The 20,295-nt window shown below is 51.0% G+C and overlaps 7 protein-coding genes across 7 annotated transcripts; 2 read left to right on the top strand and 5 right to left on the bottom strand.

Moving 5' to 3' along the window:
• Positions 1-240: 240 nt before the first annotated feature.
• On the bottom strand, positions 241-2,071 carry F5J12DRAFT_890308 (uncharacterized protein; the record flags this gene model as incomplete). The annotated part of the gene is made up of 11 exons (XM_051747399.1): positions 241-449; positions 502-606; positions 664-814; positions 864-932; positions 980-1,090; positions 1,207-1,286; positions 1,333-1,422; positions 1,475-1,613; positions 1,660-1,730; positions 1,790-1,855; positions 1,921-2,071. 11 exons carry the CDS (start codon positions 2,069-2,071, stop codon positions 241-243), a joined length of 1,242 nt encoding a protein of 413 aa, XP_051602852.1.
• A 183-nt stretch (positions 2,072-2,254) lies between these two features.
• Positions 2,255-3,534, top strand: F5J12DRAFT_781047 (uncharacterized protein; the record flags this gene model as incomplete). Its single annotated transcript, XM_051742526.1, has 6 exons — positions 2,255-2,336; positions 2,392-2,466; positions 2,500-2,616; positions 2,667-2,880; positions 2,918-3,234; positions 3,290-3,534. The coding sequence occupies 6 exons, from the start codon at positions 2,255-2,257 to the stop codon at positions 3,532-3,534; spliced, it is 1,050 nt and encodes a 349-aa protein (XP_051602853.1).
• A 578-nt stretch (positions 3,535-4,112) lies between these two features.
• Positions 4,113-4,874, top strand: F5J12DRAFT_696098 (uncharacterized protein; the record flags this gene model as incomplete). Its single annotated transcript, XM_051740439.1, has 1 exon — positions 4,113-4,874. A coding segment is annotated over one exon (762 nt), but the record flags the coding sequence as incomplete, so codon positions are not given.
• An 848-nt stretch (positions 4,875-5,722) lies between these two features.
• On the bottom strand, positions 5,723-8,449 carry F5J12DRAFT_814835 (pyridoxal phosphate-dependent transferase). Its single transcript, XM_051745006.1, has 5 exons — positions 8,230-8,449; positions 7,879-8,160; positions 7,027-7,823; positions 6,621-6,977; positions 5,723-6,568 (listed from the first exon to the last, which is right to left on the bottom strand). Exons 2-5 carry the CDS (start codon positions 8,065-8,067, stop codon positions 5,992-5,994), a joined length of 1,920 nt encoding a protein of 639 aa, XP_051602855.1. The 5' UTR covers positions 8,068-8,160; positions 8,230-8,449; the 3' UTR covers positions 5,723-5,991.
• A 1,044-nt stretch (positions 8,450-9,493) lies between these two features.
• Positions 9,494-11,460, bottom strand: F5J12DRAFT_890312 (pyridoxal phosphate-dependent transferase; the record flags this gene model as incomplete). Its single annotated transcript, XM_051747400.1, has 4 exons — positions 9,494-10,082; positions 10,145-10,501; positions 10,562-11,214; positions 11,275-11,460. The coding sequence occupies 4 exons, from the start codon at positions 11,458-11,460 to the stop codon at positions 9,494-9,496; spliced, it is 1,785 nt and encodes a 594-aa protein (XP_051602856.1).
• A 926-nt stretch (positions 11,461-12,386) lies between these two features.
• F5J12DRAFT_814839 (pyridoxal phosphate-dependent transferase) lies at positions 12,387-15,046 on the bottom strand. Its single transcript, XM_051745007.1, has 6 exons — positions 14,987-15,046; positions 14,896-14,930; positions 14,426-14,839; positions 13,693-14,366; positions 13,276-13,632; positions 12,387-13,227 (listed from the first exon to the last, which is right to left on the bottom strand). Exons 3-6 carry the CDS (start codon positions 14,654-14,656, stop codon positions 12,639-12,641), a joined length of 1,851 nt encoding a protein of 616 aa, XP_051602857.1. The 5' UTR covers positions 14,657-14,839; positions 14,896-14,930; positions 14,987-15,046; the 3' UTR covers positions 12,387-12,638.
• A 3,542-nt stretch (positions 15,047-18,588) lies between these two features.
• On the bottom strand, positions 18,589-19,916 carry F5J12DRAFT_498313 (uncharacterized protein). Its single transcript, XM_051739727.1, has 3 exons — positions 19,414-19,916; positions 19,157-19,359; positions 18,589-19,102 (listed from the first exon to the last, which is right to left on the bottom strand). Exons 1-3 carry the CDS (start codon positions 19,822-19,824, stop codon positions 18,715-18,717), a joined length of 1,002 nt encoding a protein of 333 aa, XP_051602858.1. The 5' UTR covers positions 19,825-19,916; the 3' UTR covers positions 18,589-18,714.
• Between the last annotated feature and the right edge of the window lie 379 nt (positions 19,917-20,295).

Raw genomic sequence — 20,295 nt, forward strand, 5'->3', positions numbered from 1 at the left:
GTACTCACGTGGAAGACATTTTTGCCATTCGGGTTTGGACCTTGTCAGTCCATTTGCTTCGAACGAGGTAGCTCCACAATGAGGTACATATATAGTACAGACACTGCACAAACGTTCAAAAGTAGGTCCATCCCACCTTCTAGAAGTACACACCTCCCGACCCTGGCAAACGACCCCTACTCAACTCTCCGAGGTGAGACAAGCTCACTCCATTGGAACGTGTCCAAATTCGATATGGAGTTACGAGTATCCCCGCTTGTCGCTACTAATCCTGGGGCTTGCGCTTAGCCGTAAACTCGCACGGCTGTTAGAACGCGAACGGGTGAAATCGTGGGATATTAGCCCGGAACGTGAGGATTGCGAGGATGAAGACGAAGCACGACGTTGCCGCATGCGTTTCGTAGGGTCCACGTCTGGTACATTAGCAATTATGGCGAACAGTGAAAGGACTAGCCCCGAAAGTCAGAACAGTGCCCGTTGCGACTACACAAGTGCACGTACTGTCAACAATGGAAACAATTCCACATAGGCTGCCCGTACTAGATAAAGGATAGGCAGCCGGAGGTAGGTAGTCGTTGTCAGTCACGAAAAGGCGGTGTGCATTGGCTGTACCGGAAATACGTATCGGCTACTGCCAGCACCGACATAACGAGACCAACGCACTAGCCAACAGTTTCTGAAGTGCAAACAATAATTTGTTTGTTGGGAACACGAGATATACTGGGTTTCCGGTCAACAAACCTAAATTAAATGCCGTTATGGGACGTCGCTCACTAGGATATTTATCGATGCCGTCGATAGAACCGTCCGGCGCCTGGAAGCGATATCAAGTACCAACAGCTTCAGTCACTAAAAATACACACCTTGATTTGAGCAATGAACCGGTGGAGCGGCGCCGATAAAATTTGGTTGCTTTCCGACGGAACCACCATCTGGAAAAACGTTTGGTGGATGTCATGGACATGTGGTGCTGACATACCTTTCCGATATCCGTCACACTTACAGCGCTCAGTAACGAACCGTGCTCCTCATCGATTACAGCAATGCTGCTGACGCCTTGCTCGCTCATGAGGCGCATAGCGTCGAGTACCTGGGCGGTACTGGTCGTAGCGACTGACAGAAGAATGGATGTGTAGGGAAGGCAGACCGAGCGCATATAGGGAGTTGTCCAAGTAAGAGCGGAATGTGGGTGTACGTTCAGCGTACGCGAAGAACCACGATAGAAGACCCCTGTCGGACACCATTCCAAGGAAGTCGTTGGAAGGGCGGAGGAGAATGAACAAGTACTATTACAATATGAGAATTATCATATTCAAGGGTATATGCGCCTACCTCGGTGCGCGCCGCGTGCGAACACGGCTAACAGGGACACGACCGAAGCATCGTGGGGTGCTGTCTCCAAAAAGTTCTTCTCGGACAGGTCTGTCACACACAAGTCAGGGAACGGTACTCGCCACTCCGCTATAACACATACTGCTAACAAGGTGAACGGGAACGTGGCCTGAACGAGCGGCGGACATGATTTGGTCAGCGCTTCCATTTGCTTTCAATTCATGTGGGGGAATGGTATGCCGAGTTGCGGCCAACGTCAAGAACGCGTTAACGTCTGAGAACTGTTCTGACAGTGAGCGATCAAACCAACAGCGGATGGACCCTCACGTCGAAGAGACCAGCGAACGGGCAAGTCGTGGTGCCGGGGAGGGCTTTGACAGCAAGACAGGGAATATTTTCTGACAGGAGGAGCTGCATGAACTAGTAAGTATCGACCCAAGGAAGATGGACGCGGAACTTGCATCACAGGCGCCTTCGACGGAGATGTCTGCCTCCACAGCGACGATGCGGGAATCGATAAGATCTGTGCCGGAACACGCATTTAGTACGCATATATACTGCCTCCGACAGTCATAGGGGCTGACTGACCTCTTGCATTGACACTGGACCAGTGTTTGACCCAGTCCTCTGATTCTGGACCCAGGATAGCTGATGCAAACGTCGATGACGCCGATGGCGATTCACGGCTTGCAGAGTGTCGCGGGCTCCTCAAGGAAATGGAGCTCGTTCGTTTAGCCATTTGGGTTGACTTTGATCGAGCTGGACGGGATGGGCGACGACGACGACGACGACGTTGAGGATGGGGATGAGGATGAGGGGAGGAGCATGGCTCTGCGCGGGTTTTGATCAGTGGCAAACCAGGCGACGAGAAGTCCCTCCTTGGCTGTTTACGTATGTATGTGCAAGACCTCGGACCATCATGATGTCAACTGTACCCCCGCATCTCCTACAAACCCTGCTGCCCACAGTGGATGCAGTCCAGATATCCTGTGCTCAGGCTCTGGGTATGGGATGGTCGTTAATTTACCGCCTCTCCGTCTCACCAGACCCTCCATCTAGGTTCCGAGGTTTATGTCGGATGTGCCAACGGTTCTTTGTTGCGATACACTCTCCAAGTTGGACATGACAACCAGGGTGGGTCGTTGCCAATGTGTCTTGTTTGTCCAGATTTCATCCGACCACCAGAATCATACACTCTATCTTCTCGCCAAAACCTTCCCAGTGGGAAACCTATCGACGAACTTGTTCTGATACCTTCTCTGTCCCGCGCACTTATTCTGTCTGGTATGTTCTCGGTCCTTCTTGTGGACGGAGGCCTGTACGTTGCAGCTCAGATCGACAGATCCATATCTACACCATCCCCTCGTTGGACCCCCTACCTGGCGCCAAACCCATCCGCAACGTGGAGACTTTTGCAGTGGACCACCAGCATCTGTTGAGACCACCACCTTCACCCAATGACCCACCCACAAGAGCTCTGCCAGTCGATTTTTGTGTCATCAAGCGCACTGCAATCGCGTTGTTCAGCATCAGCGAAGAACGGTTAATGTACTTCAAGGCGAGCAACCCGCAATCTGCTCATAAGTCACCATTCTTACCCAGAACAGGAAGTCCCATTCCAACCAGGAGCTCAGCTAGCTCGACGAATTGGACATTTCCTCTGCGTCGCCGACACAGAATACTACAACGTCGTTGACATGCACAATGCTCAAATGTTTCCGCTTCTCCCGGTTAACCAAGCCGGGGACGCGGCTCCCGTGAAACCGTTCATCTCAGTGGTCAGCGAGACAGAGTTCCTTATCTTGTCATGGACGGGAGCGTCCACGATCGGAATATTCATCACCGGGGAAGGCGATCCAGTTAGGGGAACACTTACCTTTCCAAGCCATCCGTTGTCCATTTGTGAGTAGTGTGTCGTCCCAGTTTATTCTGACTGTGCACACATCCCTTGACGCAGGTCTGGATTACCCCAACGTTACGGCACTCCTCCCAAATGGGTCCATAGAGATCCATGATGTCGAAACGCAATCGATCGTCCAAGTGATCCCTCCGTCTCAGAACGAGCAACTGCTTGGGGAACGCGTCGGAGTCGTCTCATCGACAGGAGGATATTTGGTGCCGTCACAGGAACAACTGGACAAGCTTCGAAAAACGAAGGTGAGGCTGCCAGTGCATCCTGAGCCAGTAGAGCCCTTGGGTTGAAGTAGTACATTCTGGGTGGCTCCTGTGGGTAATCAAATGCCTATCCTTCTTCCTATCACCGCGCCTGAATAAAACGCGTGTTCAAACAAAGTTAATCCACGTGACTTGAGTACGCGCGGTAGTTTGTTGTTGTTTTGGACGCGACGCGCGACCTTTTCTTGCCGTGCTCCTGAGTCCTTCGACTCCCAGTCCACCACATTTCCCCTCCCAAAAAAAAAATCCCCCCGTAATTCCTAGAATCGCCCATGTCCTTCTCGGAGACACAAAGTGCCACCGACGGCGTCTACGATATTCCTTACTCTCTTTCCACTCCCTCAGCATCGTCGGACTCGTCTGACGAGCCACTGACCCCGCCGCGCTCTCCAAGTCGCCTCGACTTTTGTGAAGAGCCTTATGAGGAAGAAGACTACAAGTGGTACGATGGTGGCAATACAATCCCGCTGTTGTGGGGCGCAGCCGATGATCACGGCCTTTCTCGTCCTTCTCGCAAAAGTCTACATCGGAAAAACACCGAAGGAGACGAAAAATGTGACGATCCGGTAGATTTTCTCACCCGAGTCTTGGCTTCGGGTCCGCACAGCACTCCCTACGAGGAACCGGAGACCCAGCCCCCGAACCCGGTCGACCTTCTATCGGACACGGCTCCTGGTGTTCCGCTGACTGCTATACCACTTGTCGGTCCTCTGAGCGCCGCGGAAAAAATGCAGCGCATCCGCGGAAAGAAACCGCGCGAGCCTTGCCACCACGGCTTATCCCGTAACGCCCTTATCCTCAAAAAATCGCTCTGGGACTCCAGGTTGAGCAAGTGGAAAGAATTATTCAGTCAACCAAGCACGTGGCAGAAACCTACGACTGCAGATTGTACCAGCTCACTTAGCCCACCTACAAGTATTCCGCGATCGGGTTTCGAGCGGGACATGGCGCCACACGCTTCGAGGTGGTATGCCTACCACCCTCAGTCGCCGATATTTCCCCGGGCAGGGGACATCCTTGCGCTCCGGGATCAGCACGCCGTTGAATTGGATCAGTCCTTCTTCGAATATCCCCTCTGGACCATTCACAAGGCGCTCTATCTCTTCGATATGTACGATCGACTTACAAGACCGTTCAATGGAAGCAATGTGGACGAGACGCAGATGCAGCCAACGTCGTCTAAGATCCCGTGTTCGACACGTACTCCAGAACTGGCGCACGCAGATGCAAACCCAACCGAGCAAACCAACACTCAGTCCCACGCCCTGCCGCCGGATACTGTGGTATGGAACGACTTCAGACCATGGGAACGGAGCTGGTACCAACGGTGGGCTGTACTGGAGAATCTCGTCCAGCGCAGCTCCTCTGGTCCATCTAGTCCATCGATCGAGGCAATGGAACCCTCTTCCGTACAGTCGACTTGGGAGGACAGTGACGAAGATGATGACTATGATACACTGGCAGCCAACACCATGTTCAGCAAGCGGTTTGTTGACGAATGGGATTGATCATAGCAGGGGGAAACGCCTTAGGGGAATATGGTGAACTCAGGGCGGTATTTTTTTTCTACGTCGATTTGCAAGACTATTTGTTGTGTCCTAATGTGTTGACAAGTTATTTCTGTAAGTTATACCACAGCACCAACCTACGTGGCATTTCCGTGGAATCATGGCACTAGTATGTACATAGCATATTTTTCCCGCACAGACAAACTCCAACATACCATGTAATTTCATCGATATCATTCTACTCTCTGTTCCAGACCTGTACGACCATGCGTTAATAGTCGTCACCTGAGGGACACTCCACCCCCCAAATATCCGCCGAGTTTCGTTCGCCGAGGTTGAGTGCGTCGATTTTTGGTGCTTTTGGGAAGATCCAACGGTAGCTCCACTGTCCCACCATCCTCCCCGCTAATAAGCCACTAGGTCGTGAAGGGGTTAAAGAGCTTCCGGTTAAAGGATCTACAAAAATGAGAAATGGATAATTGACTCCCAGATCCGTTCATGTCGGGTTTCCATTAGTGCACTTAATATTACGCCCGTTCGGAGCGGTGGAGCTCATGACCAATAGAACCCAAACCATATACGTTGACCCATTTGGACGGCAAACACGGGGGGACAGCCCCAAACGTACCAAAGTCGAATTTGAGGGTCATGGCTCTTACCGACGGTGACCTGAAGTCCGTTACGATAGATACAGGAATATGATACGACCCCGCTCCAGCTCCACCACTATCAAGGCAGCGTGCAGCGCAGCTCATTCCCGCGTTTACGACAACTGAAAAAACTCGTACATAGAAGTCCGATTTCTCAGCTTGTACTACAGGACAGAACAACGACGCCCTGCACCGCGGGCAACTTTGCTTCAAGGTTTCATAGATCTAGTTGAAAGATCATCATCACAGATACCTAGATCCACACTACCAGAACGAAAAAGAAGAGAAGAGCTGGTGTCAGCTGCCATGAGATGAATCGATGGCGTTTAGTTGACCACAACAGTGGCAGCCTCGGCAGCCTTCAATGCAACCTCAAAACATCTCATCAGGACCTCCTTCTCCTCCATCCCTACACTAATCCTCACAAGACCTTCCTCGACTCCATACTCCGCTGCCCACTCCAACTCGTTGTAGTGTGCCAAAATGGTGTATGGACAAGCAAGCGTGAAATTCGTGCCGAGACTAGGGCCCTTGAGACAAGACAATGCATCGAAGAAGGCTCGGGAAGCGCCAAGGGAGGTAAATGTGAGCGAGAAGAGCCCTCCGTACCCGCCCTCAGGGAGCTGACATTTCACGTAATTGGATGGGCAAGAGAATTTTGGGTAGTACACCTCTTTGATCGCGATACCTTCCAAATGTGTAGTATTCCCGGAAAGGGAGCGTGAGCGCAAAAAGTCGCAGATGGCTTCAGTGTTAGTATCGATGACACGGACACGTCGTGTAAAGTCACGTGAATTGCGTTCCATAAATAGGGCGTCTTCGTTGAAGTAAACGTCCTCGTAGTTAGTGGATAAATGCTGCTTCAAAGCAGCGTAATGTCGTCCTTGAGGGTTGAGAACGAGACTTCGTATTAAATTTGAGTGAGATGCAGGTCAAGCAGTGGTAAGCCACGTACCTTCCCCCCATGGTGTTAGCACAACCGCTGAAGATCTTCGACAAACTACTGACGACGACGTCAGCATAAGGTAAAACCTCGATGTTAACAAAGTTTCCAATCGTGTCATCGACAACGATCACAAAATCGTATTTATCTGCCAGACTACGGAGTCGGGGTAGGTCAGGCGAACGGAGGAGAGGATTTGAAGGGAATTCGGTGAACACGGCGAGTATAGGAGGCGTAGATGGGTTCTCGCTCGATATTTGTTCCAGCAAACTCTCTAAGGCATCAACGTCCGATTCTTGACCGTGTCCAAAGAAATGGCAACCAGGGCCCCACTTCTGAAGAATCTTAAGCGTGTCTGTGTAAGGGAATCTGCATACTGGTTGAGATAACGGTCCTTTCTTTTTAGTCGTCAACGCACCCGAAGCAAACGCTCTTGGCCACAGGCCGAACCGCGAGAGCGAATTGATGTGCATTCCATATAGCCGCCATGCCAGTGGGGAAGAGGTAGACATCGTTCTCCGTCACATCTTTGACGCCCCTGCTACTTGGCCCAAGCTCTGCATCCAGCGCACCTGCAGAAGGGCCATGTGGTCCATCATCCATCGTGTCATGCACCAGTACACCCGCAATACGTCTCCGCAATGCCCTCTTTGCATACGCTCCGGCACTGAGGGGCAAGTTCCTTCCATACCGCTCTTCTATATAGGTGTCCTGGTCCTTGCATAACACCTCACGTGGACATGGCGGTAGCGATAGGGATGATCTACTTTCCCCACCAAGTGAAGGTGACCCAGGCATGTGTTTAGAGTAGTGCTTATTCGGCGCCTTATACGGAGACCGCCAGGACGTTTGAAGCCGCGGTGGTGAGGCGGGCAACGTTGGTTGTTGAGAGTCGAGTATGGCAAGGCAACGTTCGGCGAAGCGCGATGATATACCCATGCCCGTATGTTGCCAGAACTGCTTCGCGATGGGGAATACGTCCGCTGGGAAAAGTATAATATGAAGTTCGGCACAATCGTTCGTGGACGACGACGGCTGGGAAGGCGTATTCTCCGGGCAAACCATGTATCGGGCGAGTCGTACATGAGTAAAGATGCCGGAAAGGGCCGTGCGAGCGAGAACGAACTCCCGGCAATGGTCTGCCACTCTTTTTGAGGGACATAACAGACATTTTTCGTTGTTAATGCCGAACTTCTGTTCGCAGATGCTTGCAAGCTGGAGCGATCAGATAGCGATCAGACATGCGCTTCGGAAAAGTAGAGAAACGTGCCTTTTGGATACTTAGATGAATGAAGAAACGTGGATATCCGGACACCATGGACTCTACAACGCGCTTTTCTCCTTCCTCGTAACCGACGTTGTCTCTCCATGTAGGGAGGGACACCGAGATTGCGTGCGGTGTGAAAGGTGGGACAGCATGTCCAAGGGTGTCGTGGCCAGTTGCAACGACTGCAGTCATTTTCTAGTGGTATGCGATTGCTAGGAAAGATGTCAGCCCCGCCTGCGCACCTACCGATCAGACGTACCAATTTGTTACAGTTTGAGTGTGGTGGTGAGTTGGTCTTGCAAGGGTGGGTCTGTTCGCTTGCAAACTTTTTATTTATTACTCGAGTCGAGTCAGCTCGCAACACTCCCGCAGCTCTGCACCAACCATCTCTCTCGGCTCTCTCGGTCGAAATCGCTAGCCGATAGCGATCGATCAACAGGCTTCTAGAACTTAGTTGGTCCTCCAATTTTCGAAGCGGAGGTGGCGGTCCTGGTACACTTGTTTTGGGGAACCACTCTTCCCTTGGACAGATCGAAGTTTGACCGAGAATTTCTCTTATCAGCGCTTATCAAGGTATCGAACGCATACGCGACTCATTGTAGTGCCCGCCCTATCCCTTACCGGTCGACGACACAGGACGCGATCCCACAGAATGTCTAGGACTCTGCCTTGTCCTGCGTGGACCACAACAGTGACAACGAACGTGGCTGACCTCATGACCTGAGACATGAGATCCGATCTTCCTGTGCTACAGCGAAGCTCAAGACATCCAGAAAATGAGACCAGAGTTGGTATAGCCGGTCTCTTGCCCTGGAAGTTCTGCTGTTACATTGACACTTTCCGTTGAAGGCAGATCAACCCGTTGGAAGTTGTCAGACCGAGGGCTTCGCAACGTTGCCAACGTACTACTAGTACAAGACTAGTATCACTACTGATTCCAGTACAACGGGTCATTACCACAAGCAGTCAACAAGGGAATACCTTGCATTCAACTTTGGTTTGTGCCAAGTGCGGATAACGGGCTGGCCAAGTGTCGTGCACGCCGTTGTTCACCCATCAAATTTTAAACTGACGCCCTATGAATTTCGTAAACATGTACACAAGACGCTTTGGACTCGTAGACTCAAACAGTGCGTGGGTTGATTTCCATGCTATACTTCATAAATATTTACATCCACAAGACACCACGGGTCCCCGAGGTAGAGGCGATCCTGCAACGTGCTGTCCATCCGTTCCTTGCTGCCTAGTGAAGTCAGGCCGCCCAGTGTACGCCTCCCGTACAGCATCCCCCTGATTCCAAGACTCCACACGTTGTTCCTTTACAATTTGCCCATCTGCACGATATAACGCATATGAGCTGAGAACGATGTATCTAAGATGCACGGCGGGAACGGTGGATTTTGGGGGAGAAGAGGGGTAATATGTAGTCCTGCCAACAGGGCACTCAGACGTTTGTGAGGCACCAGTAGGCCCATAGATATCAGCTACGCTCAAAAATCAGGCAATACGCCCCCAGGTTCTACTACTTGAACCATAAAATCAATAAGCATAGAGGAGCCACGGGTAAGTACCAGACATTCGACTACTTGACAAGTCACGGACCTAATACTACATCCATTCAAGCTGACTCGGCAACTCTTAGCGCATTGTCTACAGCCCTAAGAAGTGCCTCTCTATCTTCCGTCCCGATTCCCACCCTCACCAAGCCCTCTTCCACCCCATACTCTGCCGCAAATTCCAGCTCCGAATAGTGGCCCAACAACGTATATGGACAGACCAGCGTGAACGTCGTGCCGTAACTTGGACCTTTTGCGACTTCTAATGCATCGTGGAATGCGCGGGACGCCTTCAAACTTGTGAACGTGAGCGAGAACAAGCCCCCATAACCTCCGTTCTCGCGGTCTAGTTCATCAGTAGACAGGCGCCGGCGACAGATTTGGTAGTCCTCCGGAGTTATGTATTTGGGATACCACACTTGCTTGATAACTGCGCCTTCACTTTCGGATGCTCCGCCCTTAATAGAGCGCATGCGGAGGAAGTCACAGATGTACTCCGTGTTAGTGTTTACAATGCGCATGCGTTCGAAGAAATCACGCGAGTTCCGTTCCATTACGATTGCATCGGGGGTGAAGTAGGTGTCCTCAAAGGTCAACGCCAGATGTTCCTTGAGTAGAGCACGGTGCCTCATGCGAGGATTGATTACCAGGCTGCAGGGAAATGAACTGTTAAACCAGATATCAGAAAGGACTATTAGGCGGGAACTACTCACCTGCCGCCAAGTGCGGTTGCATATCCGCCTACATACTTTGACAGGCTGGTCATGATTATATCAGCGTAAGGCAAGACGTCTACGTTGGCGAATGATCCGACGGTCTCATCGATGACAATCAAAAAGTCGTATTTGTCTGCCAAGGCGCGCAGCCGCCGGATATTCACGGTACATAGTCGTGGATTTGACGGACATTCCGTGTAGAGAGCGAGTATGGGAGGTGCAGAGGGATTCTCGGCTACCTTTCTTGCGAGCATAGCATCCAGGTCATCGACGTCACAATCACGACCATGTCCGTAGAATATGGCACCTGGACCACTTTTCTCGAGGATTTTGAGGGTGTCGGTATATAGGAAGCTGGGTCAAGCAGTTATTGTGGCATAGTCTACGATGGTCTGTACATGAAGTTGTGCTTACCCAAATACGACGCTTTTCCCCAAAGGACGCGATGCGAGTAAGAGCTGGTGTGCATTCCACAATGCTGACATTCCGCATGGATAAAGGAACACATCATCCTCAGAAACGTTTGTTCCTGCGCCGGTAGGCGACTCATCACGGACAAAATAGCTAGCTATTCGTTGACGGAGTGCAGCTTTCGCATCCGCTCCGGTCGTTAATGGAAGTTCTGACGCGTCCAAAGATTTCGGGATCAAATCTGTCTTCCCGAATACACGAAAAAACTTCGAGATTTTCACCTTTGGAAAATCAGGAATTCCAAGGACAGATAGACAGTGTTCTGCGTATCGTGACGAAATGCCGAGGCCGCAGTGTTCCCAGAATCGCCTTGCGACTTTATACGTGTCAGCATGAAAGAACAGAGCGAAGACTTCGGCATATTGTGGAGGTACCGATTGTGATACTACGGGGAGACCCGATGTCTCTTGTAAAGTTGAGGGGGGATCTCCCATTGGGTGGATGACATAATGGACGATTCGCAAGTCAGATGGCTTGCCGGCCAACAAGGCTTGATTGTGAGTAAATTCCTTCCCATGCTCAGCAATGCTTTGAGTTGGGTACAGAAGGCAAAGTTCTCCGGAGAGACCGAACTTTTCTTGGCAGATCTCTATGAGCTGCACATATTCAAAATCTTATGTCAGATATTAACTGCGAGCGCATGGCAGCATCAATACCTCCTGAATGCTTCGATGGATAAAGAACCGAGGGTAACCCGTCGACATCGCGTCGATAATGGCTTCCTGATTAGTGAGGTACCCCACATTGTCGGACCAGGTTGGCAGCGACACTGTAATGGCATGCAGAACAGCCGGGAGAGGACACCCCAGCGTGTCATTTCCAATAGGAAGAGGAGCGGCCATGGCAGCGACGGTGATAGCTCAGTAGTCCAACTATGGCGGTGGGGTTGTTATAAATGTCCGATGGCTATCAGGATTAGCCAGTAGTCACGATGGGGCTACAGATGTACCGGGTCATGGCGGGACGATGGAAAAATCGGGTCGTAACGGGGTGAAGGAGGTGTCCGATGATGACGGGGTGATGGAGGAGGTAACCTGGGTAATGATAGATTGCGAGAGGGCGACCCGTGTTCCATTAGAGCCGCAGCGGACTACAGTATGACAATGACTTTGGTAAAGTATCGTCATCTCGATGCACTTACAAATTACCCGACTGCATGCAGTCCGGGAAAATTCGCGGCGGCCATGACTGGTGTTCTCAGCAGAGTCTATCGCGCCATCTCTTCGACGTGGGTTGGATAGGGGCCGTACGACGGGCACGTGGTGCGCATGATGCAATGCATGAATCGCGGGTTGGATTTCGTAATGTTTTGTGACCAGGACAGAAGAAGCATATGCAAGGAAGACAACGCACGACACGCAAGCACGGTGTGCGATATGCCACACCCCGTGTGATGTGATTGACGTAGGGTTGCGGTCTTCAGTTTGATCGTTGACTAAGTGGAGGGCACGCGTGAGAGAAAATGAAGCTCGGGCGACTCGGGCGACTCGAGCTGCTCGGGCTGCACACAACCTTTCGTCATTACTCATTTCGGTGCTACCAAATCCACTGTATGTAGACCATGTAATTATGCACAAAATAAATAGGTATTCTGCGAAGAAACCCGCCCAAATTTGCTAGGCTGGTGGTGTTCGCGCTCGGAGAGCGGTCGCGTGACCGCGTCCCGTGCGTTCGGTGCTCGGCGGCGCGCTTGCAAAAAGATCTGCACGGACCCATCGGGCCGCTCTCCGGCTTGGGAAAATGTGCTTATGTGGTTGCAAATTTCCCGGTGCAAAGTCTTTGTGCACTTATCAATTGATTTTGCACTTTACGACGTGCGAATTTGCCACTTTTCGCTAGCCAGGAGCGTAGATAAGCATATGTATGACGTGAAAAAAGTCCCTTGGAGTCCTCCCGAGCATCCCGCCCGAACCATCACTTCGTGATGCCCTGCGAGGCCCGCTCGAATGCTCGACCACTTCCCTGCTGACGGTGGCACTTCCTTTTCGGGAAATTCCCACGGCATCACCACCTGCAAAATTCAAGCGGACTTGGCAGCCCTTAGCGCGGCATTTACAACCCTAAGAAGCACTTCTCTATCTTCCGTCCCGATACTTACTCTCACCAAGCCCTCCTCTACCCCATACTCTGCCGCGAATTCCAGTTCCCAAAAGTGGCCCAACAATGTGTATGGACAGGTCAGCGTGAACGTCGTGCCGAGACTCGGACCTTTTGCGACCTCTAGTGCATCGTAGAATGCGCGGGAGGCCTTCAAACTTGTGAACGTGAGCGAGAACAAGCCCCCATAACCTCCGTTCTCGTGATCTAGTTCTCCAGCAGGCAGGCATCGACGACAGACTTGGTAGTTCTCCGGAGTCATGTATTTAGGATACCACACTTGCTTGATAACTGCGTCTTCACTTTCGGATGCTCCGCCCTCAATAGAGTGTGTGCGGAGGAAGTCGCAAATGTACTCGGTGTTAGCGTTTATAATGCGCATGCGCTCGAAAAAGTCGCGTGAGTTCCGTTCCATCACAATCGCATCGGGAGCGAAGTAGGTATCCTCAAACGTCGATGTCAGGTGCTCCTTAAGCAGAGCATGGTGCCTCATGCGGGGATTGATGACCAGGCTGCAGGGAAATGAATTATTAAGTTATCGGGAAGGGTTAACTGCTCACCTCCCGCCGAGCGCGGTTGCATATCCGCCCACGTATTTTGATAGGCTAGTGGCGATTAAATCGGCGTAAGGCAAGACGTCTACGTTGGCGAATGTTCCGATGGTCTCGTCGATAATAATTAAAAAATCATATTTGTCAGCCAAGGCGCGCAGTCGCGGGATATTCACGGTACATAGTCGTGGATTTGACGGACATTCCGTGTAGAGAGCAAGTATGGGAGGCGCAGAAGGATCCTCGGCTACATTTCTTGCGAGCGTAGCGTCCAGGTCATCAATGTCACAATCACGACCGTGTCCGTAGAATATAGCGCCTGGACCACTTTTCTCGAGAATTTTGAGGGTGTCGGTATACGGGAAGCTGGGTCAAGCAGTTATTGCGACACAGTTCACGACGCTCTGTACATGAACTTGCGCTTACCCAAATACAACGCTTTTCCCCAAAGGACGCGATGCGAGTAAGAGCTGGTGTGCATTCCACAATGCTGACATTCCGCTCGGATAAAGGAAAACATCATCTTTAGAAACGTTTGTCCTCGCATCGATGGGTGACTCAGTATGGACAAAATAGCTAGCTATTCGTTGACGGAGTGCAGCTTTCGCGTCCGCTCCGGTCGTTAATAGAAGTTTCGACGTGTCCAAAGGTTTCGGGGTCAAATCCGTCTCAAAAGTCCTGGAGGCGGACTTCCCACATGCAAGCAAAAATTCCGAACTCAGCACCCTTGGAAATCCAGGGATCCCGAGGATGGATAGGCAGTGCTCAGCATACCGTGACGATACGCCGAGGCCGCAATTTTGCCAGAACTGCCTTGCGACTTTATAAGTGTCGGCATGAAAGAATAAAGAGAAGACTTCGGCAGATTGCGGAGGAACCGATTGTGATACTATGGGGAGACCCGACGCCTCCTTTAAAGTTGAAGGGGGGTCTCCCATTGGATGTATGGCATAATGGACGATTCGAACTTCAGATGGCTTGCCGGCCAACAAAGCTTGGTCGTGAATAAATTCCTTTCCGTGCTCAGCAGTTGTTCGAGTTGGGCACAGAAGGCAAAGTTCCTCGGAAGAACCGAATTTTTCTTGACAAATATCTGCGAGCTGCGCAGATCCCAAATCTCTGGTCAGATAGAGTCGCGACCAAATAGCAACATCAATACCTTCTGAATACTTCGATGGATGAAAAAACGAGGGTAACCTGTCGACATCGCATCGACGATGGCCTCTTGACCAGTGAGATACCCCACATTATCAGACCAGGTTGGTAGCGACACTGTAATGGCATGGAGGACAGCCGGGAGAGGCCATCCCAGCGTATCGCTACCGATAGGGATGGGAGTGCTCATGATAGCGAGGTTGATACACTGGTTCCGGTCAACGAAACCGGCCATCAATACTTGACTGCCTCGAGGAAGACTCGGTGATTCCCCAAATAGGCTCCACTCAAGACCCGAGTAATAATTCTCCAGACGTAAGTTGCCTGCGGGAAGAAAGAAATTTACGTATTATGTAGCGCACATGTGACGATGTTCAATCTTATAAGCACTTGTCATGGCCAGCACTTATGAGGTGCCCTTTGAGAAGTTGCAAGGTGAGCAACGACAGGCAAAAACTTGAGCCCTTAGCGGACCTTCCTCAGTTCGTTACTGTCCTAATAAGGCACTCCTTCCACGTGTTAGCAGATGACTGGCGACCGGTAACCAACACCAATGGGAGCTCACCACATATTACCCGTACCAAGCCAAACACCGCGAACTTCCACAAGTACTGATCTGATGTAGTACCAGGGTTGACTGAGACCAATCAAACCGTCATTTTCTGGCATGACGCGATCACGTGACGAACGCGGACTCAATGAGCTGCAAGATAGGGGGATCGTGGCATCACACCGCACACATTGCCAGTCACCCCAACTAGTATATGAAGTAGTACTCCATTACCTGGTGTTATATCCTTATGACCATCACCACCCATACCTCCTCGGGCCCCCCGTGCGACTCGACGCTTGGCAGATTCTCCTCTGGCTGACTAGACATGGCACACGACACTCTCGTCTCTTGCTCGCTACGCCAAGCGATTCTAGTTCATATCACACTCAAAATGTTTGTCGGTATCCCCTCACGCTACTGACTTCGATGGTCGAGCGCCGAGCGTTAAACATTCGCCTGTCTGCATGAGGGTGGCTGACCTTGGAGCCGCAAAGACCTGCGACGGACGATGGCTACTGTTCACAGTAGCACCTTCAACAATCCCGCTCGGGCATTAAATAGGATGTTCTCCTCGTGTTCATGTCGACCAATCATTGGCCTAGATCGGCGGTAGGCACGACTAGTCGATCTTAAAAAAAACGACGACGGCCCCCGACTGGCCTCAAGTACGACTAGGAATTCCATCGAGACTGACCGAGATCCTTAGCGATCCCCTTCGGTCACCCCCCATGATTAAGGACGGCAACAGGATGAATGACTAACAGATGCTACGAGCTCGGAATCTTTTTGTTCTCTTCCATTTCTGATCCTTATCATTTTTTTTAGCCGAGCATAAAAGCGCATGACTGAAACCAAATTATGCAGGTAGCGAGCGGACGCAGGAAGATATACAAATTGTTGAACTCTCACCTCAATGGTCGGCGAAGCACTCACAACCGCACGTAGCATGCTGTTAAGTGCTGTTTTACACTCCTCGATGCCAAACTCCCTTACCAAATTTGGCAGGGTGGCGGTCGGGGTAGTGCTCCAGCCCCCTGATGAGAGTTCCTGCAGGCTCAAAACCGCTCCCCCTCCCCTCCAGCCCTACTCACCGCGTTTAAATTTCCCAAGGACACGCAACGTTGCAGCCGACCATCGAAGTAAACGAGCCGTAAGTCCACTCCGTGTGGTGCTACCACCACTTCACTTCATATGAGTGTGCGATAGTCGAGCATCTATGGCGGGCGGGCGAGAAAGGAAACATAAGACACGTCACATCTTCCTCATGGTTATCACTATCTCTGGCATGAGATTCCCGCCGTCGTGTTCGAAAAAAAAGCACCTAATCAAAGAAAGGTAGAGTCACTTCTCACCTCGGAATGCACGTGAAGGGAGTGCTAACCTGCGTGAATGAAGCTGGATGAGCGATAAGATACATAACGTAGCATTCACAAGTATTTCTCCACATTCTTCAAGAGAGGGACGATGGCCTGCGAAACGTTCATCTCCCTCCCTCGCAAAAGTCAGCCAATCGAAGATGCGCAGGATGATGAACGGATTGAAGAACAACATTACATAATTGACTGTCGGGTGCAGCGAGCTTGACACTCGATTCTTCTTGCAGATATCAACCAGCTGTGGGTGTTCGTTACGGGAGGACACACCTTCGATGTAATGGTGTAAGGTTGAACCTGAGGTAGATGGGGCGCCCATTCCAGTGATGGCATCGTGGCCCGAACCCGGAGAATACCTGCTGTTGTGAATCACGTATTTTCTTGGCTGGAGTGCATGCGGACGTGGAAAAAGAGGTACGACCAGAACAACTCGAGATGCTTGTTTTCGCCTTTAAACGTATTCATATCCGAGGCCCAAGCTTCAAGGATCGCTGGGACTAGCGCCTGCCACTGTGCCAAGGAACATATGTCGCCAACTTAGCTAGAGACACGGTCCCATGTACGTTTTGTCCTTGCAGCTGTTGGCTGCCCCGTGGCAGTGACCAGTCCGGAAAATAACACCGAGAAGCTTGGTCAAACTCGAAACGAAGTTCCAAGCGGTGTTATAGTAAGCCCACTACGACCTGAGTGGATTCCTGCTTCCGACTTACAGCGGACAGCGAAAATCCCGTTATCATGAAGGAGAAATGGGCTATAGCCAGTGAATATCAAACTACCAACAACTTGCCTGTGGTACTAATATGCTTGATGGAAGGAATCCGATCACTGGTGGTCGGTATGCACACGGAATTCTCACCCTCCGCCGCGACGGCCTGTCATGCAAAGGCAGCTGATTACGTCCTCTTTTGCCGGGAGCTGTCGTGGACCGCAGCGCTGAGGTCAAACAGCCGATCAGCCGACTACTAGTGTGCTTCGACCTGGACTTCGGGGACGCTATCTAAAACCTTGAAAGTATACTTGGCGTAAATCGTCCATAATGACGCGATAGGCTTCTCGCCGCCCACGGCATCCTAAGATAACGATAACATGTTTGGGACGGAACAATTGATAATGAAGAACTCGCGGGGCCCAAGTATGACGCAGTTCCGATGCCTCAGTTGGGTTCGAGTTGCACCTCGGTATATGCCTCCTACGGTCCCAGAGAGTCGATGTCATTGCGTTCGATACGTTCGCACCTTTCCGTGATTGCTAGTATAGTTTTGCAACCAGTGATCATTGGACAAGGTTCAAATCGAACGCGCTTCGTAAGAGTGGCGTATTTGAAAATTGCGACGGTAGGCAAAAGTCCTTGACCGAATTAGAGAGAACTTGACAGCACGACTTGAATCCTCTGGTTCAATGTATGACACATTTATGGTCAAGTGGACTCTCGCATTCTTGGATCCAGTGTACCTAGCAAAACTGACGACACGGTAGGTTGGTTGAAAAGTCGACGGGAGACAGTGGTTCCTTCGCTCCAAGGCTGATTAGTGACACTACTAGTACCTTGCAGTAAACAACGCACCTCTGACGGAAGACTGAATGGCAGTTCGTACCTGAATATGCTTTCCGCTTCGTCAGCAATGACACGTCCGAACAACCTGACCTGAATTTCGACCTGGTGATCCACACGGCTCCCCGAACTCGGAGATACCCTAGAGCATCCAGTAACTCGCTGCACGGCATTGTGCGAGACTGATCATCAATCAAGTCCTTCATGCATGGTAGTGAGACATATCATAACCTCCGACAGCTCTATTGAGGATACGAACGTGAATGGGCTAAGGGTTTTCCAGATTCAGCAGCTGGGCATCTTATCAATATTCTCTCCCACCATTGTTCGGGCTATTGACACCCCTTTTTCTCAAAGATAACGTGTCAGTCGTCAAGAGTAGTTTCTCTGCAAGGTTCGCGACGATCCCGTGGCAATAGAAGAAGGTACGCCCATCGGGAAACCTCATCATCCTCAATATTGCTGCGGCCGTGAGTGGAATATCAGTACCTGACAAATGCGATTCGCTGCATGTCTACAGGGTAAGAGCATATCAGGCAACCGCGAACGCGATAAGATGTTAATCCGAAGCACCGTGTACGTGAAACATAGGCTGAGAGGCTAATATGATCGGTGAAAAGTAAAACGGTGCTACATGCCATACTTTGAGAAGCGAAGACCTTTGAACGCTGCATTGTACAGAACATCATAAGGTGGTAAAACATAGGACGAGTACAGACGCTGACTCATCTATGAAATCTAAAATCGTCAAAAGTACAAGGGCAGCATGACGTACGCGAGGTAAAAAGACAAAACCGGAAGGTGAGGGAAACTTTTCATGAATCAGAACCAACGGTGCCATCTCCGTTGGCCTCCTTGGCCTCATCCTTCTTAGTACTGAGGACGTTGACGAACTCGCTGATTCTTTGAGACAGCTTCTCCAGTAGTGGGCTCACGCGTTCCTTGACTTCGTGACCCACGCGGTTCACCTTCTCCGAGACTGGTAGATCGGGCATGGTGACAATGTCACGAAGATCCTTGACAGACTTGGATATGTCAGGGTACGTCGACTGAATCGTTTGCGGGAGAGCAGCGGTAGTTTGCTGAAGCTTTTGTAGCTCGAACAGCAAACTGTCCGAGAGGGTATGGATATGGGTTTGCGCCTGGCTCAATGACGTCGATGCAAGATCCTGGATCGAGTTTGCAGTTGTCATCGCCTTCTGTCTATCGTGTGCATCAGTTGCGTGGTCTCTAATGTTGGCAGTAAGAGCAACGTACACCAAGATGCTCTGCTGCTGTAGCTGTTTGAGATGCTCAGAGGAGTAGACATACAAGTTATCTTTCAAATGTTTGGATAGGTTTAGAGCGCGCTGGTACTGGTACTGGCATACTGCAGGCGGAGACGTTGGCGACGATGCCACTGAATCCTTGCCGACTTTGTTAACAGCAATTTCGAAATAATCGACGAGAGGTGCGAAGCGCTATAGGGGCTTATCAGACATCGATATACAGGGGTTAATACGTGTGCAGCTTACCTTATCGATTCCTTCCGCGACGCCTAGTGCAGGAGACTTGACGTTCTCGTCGAACCGCTTGTTGGCGGTCGATATGACGCTCTGACGTCTTTCTCGTACATAGGACACCACCTCTTCTGGTTTGGCTTTGAATGGGTAAGGGTACTTCGATTCTACGATATCTAGCCCCTTGTTAGCATAGCCGTCGGCACGGACTATCAAGGGTGCCAAGCGTAGTTGTAGGTGTTGAGAGTAATTGAACGCTGTGTTGGAGATGGCTTGGGCTGCGTGATAAGGAGAACGAGTGAAGACATTGGACAACAGTGCCGAATGTAACTGGTCAAGAGAAGACGCCACGAGGGGGATGGAAGCGACACGGGAAAGGGCGGTGAATTCGGGCAGCTTGGGCTGAGTCTGAGTTTCTGTTGCCATCAGCAAAGAAGGCGGTTAAAAGTTGAAAGTTGTGGTTTGCGGAACGACGGAATGCGCGGTGCCAATGCAGGACAGGCTCATATGTATACCTGGCCCCCTTGCATGTGATTCCGTCATATCTCCTGTCACGCACGAGTGAGTGTCACGTCACATCTGTTCTGTCACAGATCGAGATTCCGGTGGAGCTAATAATATAGGCCGAGAGTGATTGCAGAGATTGGCATATCACAAGGAAAATGGGCCCATATTCGAGTCAGCCCAAATTGTGCGATCGTTGCTGATGAATTGAATACTGGCCAGGAGGGGGTGAACGGATAGGTCCGGTTCATCGGTTGACCCCGACCCTGGTGAAAGAGGAGGTCGACAACATCCGTGCTTCTGAACTGAAGGGGACGTGGCGTCATGCAGGGAAAGCTTGCTGGAGAGAGGTGTTGCGCCATCCTCACCCGTGATCATGTTACTATCATCCAA

This window comes from Pisolithus orientalis (genome assembly GCF_024613125.1).
Source record: "Pisolithus orientalis strain OTSU chromosome Unknown F5J12scaffold_6, whole genome shotgun sequence".
Lineage (NCBI taxonomy): Eukaryota > Fungi > Basidiomycota > Agaricomycetes > Boletales > Pisolithaceae > Pisolithus > Pisolithus orientalis.